We start from the raw sequence: 10,260 nt of genomic DNA on the forward strand, positions 1-10,260 counted from the left end.
GTGCACTACCACTGCCCGGCTGATAATGACTTTCTAAGCACATGAAATAAAGCAAGAAAATACACACATGTATGTGCACACACAAGCCTATCAGAAATATTTACAATGGATATTATGTTTTATCACCTTTTATGAAATGATAAAATTGTGGCTGAATGGATTTTTTAAAGTCTGCTTTTGTAAAGTTAGCAAAGTGCAAGATCCAAGATTTTAACTTCAGCATCAAGCCAATTCTGTAAGTTGATTTCTCTCAGATTCCCAAAAGGATTTTTCTAGCCTTGTGGAGATTGCAGCGTACTCCTGTTCAGGAATCTTCTCAAGGCACTCTTCATGTCTTTGTTTCTCAGGCTATAGATGAATGGGTTCAGCATGGGAGTCACCACAGCATACATCACTGCTGCAATCCTGTCCTTGCCGGCTGAATCAGCAGCAGATGGAATGAAGTACACTCCAATTGCAGACACATAGAACAGGCAAACTGCTGAGAGATGGGACCCACAGGTGGAGAAGGTCTTCCACTTACCACTTGCTGATGGGACTCTCACAATAGCGACCACAATGCGGACATATGAAACAATGATTAGCAAAGGAATCAGGATAGTTAATGCCCCTCCCCAGTAGAGCAGCACACACTGGTTGGCATAAGTGTCAGAACAAGAGAGCTTCAACAGAGGAAGCAGTTCACAAAAGAAATGTGGAATGATGTTGTCCATGCAGAAGGATAACTGAGCTAGGAGAATGATGTGTGTTAGAGAATATGAATGTGCAAGGAACAAGGATATGGCCACCAGCAGGATGCAGCATCTGGGATTCATGACCAAAGGGTAGTGAAGGGGATAGCATATGGCCACAAGCCTGTCATAAGCCATCACTGCCAGGAGAAAAACATCCAGTCCAATGAACCACAGGAAGAAATAGATCTGAGACAGGCATCCAGCGTAGGGGATGGTGTGCCTGTGAGCTTGAATGTTCACTAGCATCCTGGGGACTGTGGTGGATGATAAACACAGGTCAGTGAGGGAGAAGTTGGCCAGGAAGAAATACATGGGAGTGTGGAGGTGTGGATCAGAGCCAATTGCCAGGATAATGAGCATATTCCCCACCATGGTGACCAGGTATATGGTCAAGAAGATGCCAAAAAGGAAAGGCTGTTGTTCCTGATGCTCAGAGAGGCCCAGGAGGAGAAATTCAGAAACACTGCTGTGGTTTCTTGTCTTCATAATTCAGTGGAACTAAAGGTAGAGTGGAGGATGGCACACCAAGAATTTTTCTTAGCTATTGCCTTGATGGGAACAGAGATAAAAAATCAAGATTACATAGAGCATTGATGGCTATGCATTCTCTCACTGAGACCTAAAAGGACCTGAAACCTAGAAGGACCCTGAGCTGGTTATGATCATATGCACTGCATTAGCTCCAGTAGCACTAGAATAAATACCCGAGACAACCAATTAAAGAGAAGTGTTGGGGTTTTGGTCCATGGATCAGTTGTGTCTGGGCCTATGGCATGGTAGCATATCATGTCAGGGAGTACATTGTAGAGCAAAAACTCTTGCCTCTTCATAGCTGGGACCTCAATTTATGACTGTGACATGAAAGGAGGGAATGGGAAGGGATGAATATACCACAATCACCTCTGAAGGAGGAGCTAGAGCTGACTGAGCCCCACTTTTCATTTTCCACCATCTACCATTAAAACTAAACTTGCACCAAGCCTATGAGACACAGGCCTTTGAAAAACATTCTCTATTGAAACAATAGCAACCAACTTACTGAAAAAGGAACAGAGTCTCCTAAAAAGCATAGGTAAGTTAAAGTCGACAATTCTTACTTAGAGTTTGTGGTCTTAAATTTACTACTAATCTACCACTAATAAGATAACCAGGACTCATGCATTCACTCATGTTCACTGAATACTTGCTGTGTGTCAGCCCCTATCCTGGGTTCCTTTTCTCATGTTGGCAATGTTTTGGTCAGAGCTATCATGGACTCAAAAAATACATCCATAAGAAAAGAAAACAAGATGCCACCATGACTGGAAGATCCCTTTAAGTAAGTTTTAGTTAGTGAGTAGCTCACTGTTGGAGGAATGGATGAGATGAAGTCAGACTTGGTAAAGACTAGACTGGAAGATTAGAAATGCTCCTTAAACAAAGAGATAAGTAAGCATCACTGTGGTGATGTGCACATCTATTTAGAGGAGACAGGGGGCAAATGTGGCACAAGTGGGTGAGCAGAGGAAACTGTGGGGGGAAGATAAAGAAGCAAAGACAGTGTACATGTGGTCCTTCAGTACATATTAGGGAATTTGTGTTATCTTCTCAGTACAATAAGACACCTGTGAGTACAGGTGAGTGATGAAGTAGAAGGTGGCCATAGTTAAATTTATGATATGAAAGATTATTCTGTTGCTATGTAGTGGAGGATCATATGGATCATAAGGCATATGAGCAAGCAGGAGCTACAACATGTGATGGCATGTGCCTGTCATCCTTGTATTCCAGAGACTGAGGCAAGATGATAGCAATGGCATGTGTCTATAATCCCTGAGGTAGGATGATAGCAAGCTAGAGGCTAACCAAGGCTACAAAGTGAGATATGGTAGCCAACAATAGCAACACCAAAAAGGTTGAAAGCAGGGATGCCATAAAGAAACACATGTAGGACCTCTGGGCAAAGTGGAGTGGACGGAGATGGGCTATACTTGAGCTGGACTTTCTAATGAGCAATAAATGCTGTATCTGGATTCTAGGCTACAATACTGGAGCTCTCCAAAATAAAGGGGAAATAATAAAATACTTGGAATGTCTTAGACACCCAAGCAGTCTGTGACAAGGAGACAGATGTTGGCAAGTCTGAGTAATTTTTAGAAGTCAAAGGCCACAGAGACAATGCACAGGAGTGGAGATAGAAAGATTGTGATGTGTGGGCCTTGTAACGATGACATGTCATTTGGTCCACAAAACTCTATTCAATGTATTTCCCCTCACGTTATCAGATCAGTAAATAGACAGAAAAGTGAAACAGCTAACCCAAAACCACAGTTGAAAAGTACATATCACCATTCACCTCTGGCAAATCTGATGTTTAGTTCATGGCACAGTTCCAACTCTGGAAGTGGGTGGCCTTGCAGTTTTCTTAGAAGCACTGCAGATATTTGTGAACTGTTTGGGGAAAATGATTCTGTAAATAATAATCATAAAAAATCTACTTTATCATATTTATGTGTGTCTCTTCATGCCCATGTCCATGTGTGTGCACACAAGCACATTTGTGCACACATTTAGAAGTCAGAGCACAACTTTGGGTGTCAGTTCTCACCTTCTGCTCCATTTGAGACAGCATTTCCTGTTGTTCACTGCTTCATATGCCAGGCTTCCTGGCCTATGAGCTTCTGAGATTCTTTTGTCTCTACCCCCACATCTCTGTAGGAGTGTTGAAAATTACAGATGCATGCTACAGTGCTTGGTTTTAAGTGGGTTCTTGGTATCGAACTCAAGTCCTCACACTTACTTACCAGTATGTCTTCCCACCCCTAGATCTATTCTTTAAAATCACTGCACTGTAGGTCTAGAATACCATGTTTGTAACTTTTTCTGTACTTTTATTGTTTTTCTAATGCCAGAAATACTCCTAGATGCAAAATATTTAAGGCAAATTCTAGTGAACACAGTCCCCGTGGTTCTAGGATAACTGGACATTGGTAACAAACAAAACAGGTAAACATATAGCCAGAAACTAGGATTGGTATTGAAGGAAGGATCATGCTAATACGTTTAAAAAAGGTATATTCAGAGCTATATTCAGAGCATGTATTTTGAATTTAGGGAAAACATTTAGAATTTTTAAATAAAATTTGAAACTTGAAGAAGTAATTAGCTATTAAGAGTAGAAGCAACAAGACTAAGAATATAAACTGCCAGAACATGTGACAGTCCTCAGTCTGGGAAGACAACATGGTCAGAGAAGAGTGAGCAATATGATAAATTGCTTTCAAGTTGACCGCAGGTGGCTGGATGACTTGAATCAAAATGTGTCGACTGGGTGGTCTCTTCAGTGAGTTTAGGCTCTGAAGGTGAACTCATGTAGACCAGCACGCTTACTGTCACATCCTTGTGTAAACCTCTGAGATATCTCTACAGAGGAAGAGTCAAAACAAATTTGACAAAGGAGCAGCCTCGAGATGGCTATATTCTGACATCCCAAAATGACATGGAGTAACTGCCCTTTGACTTTTAATTTTAATTTCATTCTCATTTTCTCCTTCATAACAAGACATGAAATCATTTGTTTTTCAAGGGCACAGATCCAGGGTATATAAGTCCTCTATTTTTGCCATTTATTAACTAAGGAGACAATGACAAAACATCTCCACGATCAGCAGCAAGGCTGACCACAATAGTAAGGAAAGTTACACACGTTGACTCTTGTGTCCTGCTTAGGTACTAAAAGTGTTAAAACATCCTATCAGGTTTTCACTTTTTGAAGAGAAACTAAAATATAAAGAAGTGAAGTTAGCTATCAAGAGTAGAAGCAACAAGACTAAGAATATAAACTGCCCAGGACACATGACAGTCCTTAGTCAGTCTGGGAAGACAACATGGTCAGAGAACAGTGAACAATATGATAAATTGTGTGAAATCAACCTAAGTAGACTTAGTGAGTAAGCAGAAAAGCCCCTGCCTGAACTGTGGTCATCTGATTGAACACTCACCCAACTGTTCTCAACCAGTTCCGGCTGCTGTGAAGCTCTGAGGTTCTGCAGTCACCACTGTTCCTTTCAGACAATGACAAATTCACACTCCAGCCTTTTCTAGAGACTCAAACTCTTCATCTCATATAGTGGAAATGGAAACCCAAGGTGTGTGTGTGTGTGTGTGTGTGTGTGTGTGTGTGTGTGTGTGTGTGTGATATTTCTGGAGTCACAATATTTGAACAGGAAAGCCTGGAGGTGACACATATGGGAATATTTGCCAGATATGGATGCCACAGAGTTCCCGTTGGTGAGCAGAGAGACCAATTGTCTCTGAATCCCCAAGGAGAGGAAATATACTATGGCTGTCAAGAGGGATTTCTATTTCACTTATAGATTGTCAAAGAAGTTTCCTTGATGACTACACTTACCCGTGGGTGTTAGGACAAATGTTTATAGATTGCTGTTAGGGATTATGTTAGTTTAGTAAATTAGTGATTGTAGGTTCTCTTCCAATATCTATGACTTCACTAGAACTGAGTAGTTAGCTATGTTTCCAGCTGAAAGAGGGAGAAATAGTCTTCCCCAGAAGAGCACACTAATTGCTTATCCAATTCCAAATAGTCACCCCTGAAAATATACTTACAGATAACATTATACAGACTAAGGAGGTTGTATTTACAAACACATACGCATATACACATACACACATATACATGCAATAACAATGAAAAAAGGGCCATAAATTCAAAAGAGAACATGGGGGGGGGTTTGAGAGGGGAGAGGAAATGGAACGAAGAAATGTTGCAATTATAGTACAATCTAAAAAAATGAATAAAATATTGGTTAGGGAAAATAGCTAATATTAATGGCACTCCAGAGGATTTTTATAATTTATGCTTCCATTTGTAGTAAAAGAGAGTTTTGGCAGTTCCAAATACTCATTTTTATATTGTTAGACTTTTACATTTTATTCATTTATTTTCCATGGTGCTGGGGGTGGAACCCAGGGCATACTATGTAAGCATTCTGCCACTGTGCTACACCCAGCTCCTCATCTTTTGTTGCAGTGTCTCATGTTGTTTTAAATTAATATTTCTTTGTTATAAATTGAGTTTGAACATCTTTTGTGTCATATGGTTAGTGAGATAGCTCCCTGTATAGATTACATATTCAAATCATTGTTTTGTTGCATTTTCTCAATTTTTCATTAATTTGAATTGTGCTTATATATTTTGATTTGATTTTTGAGATAGATGATAAACAGACAGGCATATAGGCAGATATATAGGTATGTAGATTGGTGATTTCTAGATAGATGATAGATGATAGATAGATAGATAGATAGATAGATAGATAGATAGATAGATAGATAGATAGATAGAACCTTTTGTGAGATGCTATTTCACTATCTATGTAGTTAGATGAATAATGAACTTTAAATTTATGTTAGTCCAATCTATGTTTTTTTTGTTTTATGTGATGTTCTTGTATTGGTTTTTGTTTCTTAATTTTGATTTTCATTTTTATTTTTTTTTTTTATGAGAGAGAGAAGGAACATGAAGTTGGATGGGTAAAAAGGTGAGGAGGACCTGAGAAGTGTTGGGGGGGGGATGAATATATTCAAGATGTATCACATGAAAGAGAAGAGAAAGTAAAGGGAAAGTGTGTTTAGACAAATGTGGACATGCTTCTCCACATTTTTGTCTGGAAGTTTCATGTTTCCCATTTGAGTTTTTTATCCTTTTTGGGTTGTTTTGTATAAACAGAGATCGGGATCTAGTTTCTTTCTTCTACTTGTGGCATATGAATATCCAACCTTTTGCTTTTAGGTATCACCTCTCTCTAATATGCTTCTTTTCTTTTTGTTTGTTGTGATGGGTTATCACTCTGCATCCTAGGCTGGCCTAGAACTTACTCTATAGCCCAGGCTGTTCTGGGACTCACAGCCCTCCTGCATCAACCTCCTGGATTATAGATGTGTGTCATCATGCCTGGCTCACTGTTAAAAAAACAGTTGAGTATAAATACACACCATTAATCCTGACTTCTCTGTTAAATGGATCAGGTCAGGGGTGAAATACATAATTATAGACTATCAGAAAAACCTACATTATCTAAGGGTAGTGATAGCCTTTTAGATAAGTTCTACAGAAAAGCAGGGATTGACAAGCTATGCTCCTTCACTGCTGGTGGGAGTTCAAGCTTGTACAGCCACTTTGGAAATTAGTATGGTGGTTTCTCAGAAAATTGGGACTCAATCTACCTCAAGACCCAGAAATACCACTCTTGGGCATATACTCAAAGGATGCTCAATCATACCACAAGGACACTTGCTCAACTATGTTCATAACAGCATTGTTCATAATAGCCAGAACCTGGAAACAACCTAGATGCCCCTCAACCAAATAATGGATAAGGAAAATGTGGTACATTTACACAGTGGAGTATTACTCAGCAGTTTAAAAAAAAGACATGAAATTTGTAGGTAAATAGATAGAACTAGAAAGAATCATCATGAGTTAGGTAACCCAGATCCAAAAAGACAAACATGATATGTACTCACTCATAAGTAGATAGTAGGTGTAAAGCAAAGGATAACCAAGTTACAATCCACAACCTCAGAGAAGCTAGGTAAACAGGAGGACCCTAAGAGGGACACACATGGAGGGCACCAGGAAGGGAAAATAGTTGAGATCTCCTGGGTAACTGGGAGAGAGGGTAGAAGGGAAGGGATGGGTGATGGGAACAGGGGGGACTGAGATGGCCAAATAGAGGGAGGGATGGAGAGGAAGAGCAATGAAAGAGATATCTTGGTAGAGGGAACCATTAAGGAGTTAGGGAGAAACCTGGTGCTAGGGAAATCCCCAGGAATCCACAGGGATGACACAAACTAAGACTTCTAGCAATAATGGAGAGGATGCCTGAACTTAACCTTTCCCTATAATCAGATTAGTGACTACCCTAATTGTCAGCATAGAACCTACATGCAGTAACTGATGGGAGCAGATATAGAGACTTAGTTAAAAACTATATTTGGTGGCTGTGGCTGAGCCAGTGCTGGTGGGACTGGAAATCCAGCTAGGCTATGGTCTGAGTGACCGGCCACAGACAGTAGTTAAAATATCGGTAGATTCAGGTGTGGTTGCTAAGCTGGCAGAAAAACAACACTATATATATATATATATATATATATATATATATATATATATATATATACACACACACACACACACACACACACACACATTATATATATATATATATATTAGATAGTAGAGTGGTTTACAGGCTGTGGTCCAGCTAGTCCAACAATGGCTGTCTACCAACAGCAGATCCAGTAGTTGTTCAGTCCACAAGGCTAGGTGTCTCAGCTGGTCTTCAGTATACACCAGAATCCAGTAGAAGTAGGCTCTAAGGCCAGTGAAGGAATGGGCATAACAGTGAGAGTGAGGGCAAGCAGGCAAAGAGAGAGCTTCCTTCTTCCATGTCTCTATACAGGTTTCCAGTAGAATGTGTGGCCAGATTATAGGTGGATCTGACCACATCAAAGATCTAGATTAAAAGTGGATCTTTCTACTTCAAATGATTTATGAAAAGAATATCTCACAGGTGTGTCCAGCCATTTGGGTTTTAGTTAATTCTGGATGCAGCCAAGTTGACAACCAAGAACGGCTATCACAATCTGGAAAGCACTATACTAAGTAAAGTCACCCAGACCCAGAAAGTCCAAAATTGTATGTTCTGTCTCCCATGTGAATCCTAGCTTATGAGCTCCGTGTGTGGATGTAAGTGGAGTTGAGTGTGAATACAGGCTATGAAACTAGAAAAGGAGCCATGAGAGGGTGAGAGTGTAAAGGGGCCCCAGAGCAGCTTGACCACACAGCTGCCATGACAGGCCCAGACACAGCTTCTGTGACAAGCTTACTGGCAGGCAACACCCAGATCCAGGAAAAGCCATAAGTTGACCCCACCCAGGGATCCACCTAGGAATGGGGAAGTACCTGACACGCTAAACATTCCAACCTTTAGGTAAGGTGGCCAGAAGTCCCTGAGTCTAACACACCTATTTTTGTTTTACAGATACCCCTAGACAAATGTCAGTCAATCAGGGTCCTCAACCCTGGAAATCCCCTCAACCCAACCTCTGCTCTGATAAAAACCCCATCCTACCTGAGCTCAGGGCTCTCTGCTCTCACTGCTACATTGGACAGACAGAGAGACCAAGCCTGGAGCTTGAAGGTAATAAAGGCTCTTTGCTTTTACTTGCGGGATTCAGTCTCCGTGGTGATCTTTTGGGGGTCCCCGTGATCTGGGCATAACAAGAGGGAAAAATGAGGTTCTGGGGAAGTGGAAGAGGGAACAACAGGACACACATGCCATGAAGGTGGAAGGGAGGGATTGTAGAATACCGAGACAGATTTTAGCAGACATTTCACCAAAGAAGATACACAAATAGTCAATAAAAATATAAAAAGATGGTCCAATTTAGGTGACAACAGAGAAATGCAAATTAGAGAAATCAAATACACAACAATTAAAATAACTAAAGTTGATCTGGGAGAAGTAGGTGGCGGTGTTGATCAAAATACATTGTAGGAAATTCTCAGAGGATTAATAAAAAATAAGTAAATCCCCCAACATAAAAATATTCACCCACATACATCTATACCCTTAATAATCATTGCTTGGAGGTTTGCCTTTGAGATACTGAAATCAAGTTAAGCAATCTGAGATTAGCCTCAACATCTGAAGGAGGCCTTAGGGATCCCATCCCCTTGGAGTCAGCTCTGCTAACTGTGATTCAAATTTTCTCTACTTAAAGTAACCACAGAGCAAACTCCCCTGAGAGGTTACCACACAACTATCACCTTAAGAAGGATCCCAGAACCAGATTTAACAAAGCTGAAACCATGAAATGCTAACTGAACTTCCACAATTGGGAGCCCTTGCCTCTGGAGTCAGGACAGCTCTGTCTTTTGAGATGAGAGCTGAGAAAGTAGTATCATGCTGGGATCCAGAGATTAGCAGGAAAACAGCAAGTTGAGTCCAGAGAAGGGAGATGCATTGCCTTTTTGCACAGCTATTAGTTCCGTCTTCATTTCCCACTATTCTTCTTACCTAGCTTTGGCCGGAGGAGAATAATGAAGTTGAACACTGGTTGAGGGGCAGATGTGCAGAATGCCAGCTTCTGGAGAAAGCTAGAAGCAAAGACTTTGGATGTGGAGGTAAGCTGGCAGAAGCTGCTCGCCCTCCTGGCCACTCCACAGAACCTTGCACTTCTTTCCTTTATCCTTTGTAAGTTCAAATATTTCTTGAATTAGTAACTCCAAAGATCCAACAGAAACCTGAATCTGGTTTTTGGTTTCCAGTCCATCTGTTTTGACCTTCAGGTCATCTACAGCACAGGTTTTGGAGGAGGCAAAATCCTCAGCATTACAAGAAGAACCATTGAATTCTCATCATCATACCCCAGCAACATGGAATAAAGACTTGCTGAGTTCTCATGATTTAGATCATTGAATGCGTTAAATAACAGCTTCTTGTATATAACTGGGTCCAAGTCA

At 40.7% G+C, this 10,260-nt stretch overlaps 1 protein-coding gene across 1 annotated transcript; it reads right to left on the reverse strand.

Moving 5' to 3' along the window:
* Positions 1-272: 272 nt before the first annotated feature.
* On the reverse strand, positions 273-1,220 carry LOC102927502 (olfactory receptor 1f45-like). Its single transcript, XM_006996832.1, has one exon. It carries the CDS (start codon positions 1,218-1,220, stop codon positions 273-275), a length of 948 nt encoding a protein of 315 aa, XP_006996894.1.
* Positions 1,221-10,260: the final 9,040 nt, after the last annotated feature.

The sequence above is a fragment of the Peromyscus maniculatus genome, chromosome 4 (genome assembly GCF_049852395.1).
Source record: "Peromyscus maniculatus bairdii isolate BWxNUB_F1_BW_parent chromosome 4, HU_Pman_BW_mat_3.1, whole genome shotgun sequence".
Lineage (NCBI taxonomy): Eukaryota > Metazoa > Chordata > Mammalia > Rodentia > Cricetidae > Peromyscus > Peromyscus maniculatus.

Excerpts from the sequence above, each read along its gene's own strand:
- LOC102927502 (XM_006996832.1), bottom strand. The coding sequence starts at position 1,220 with ATGAAGACAAGAAACCACAGCAGTGTTTCTGAATTTCTCCTCCTGGGC.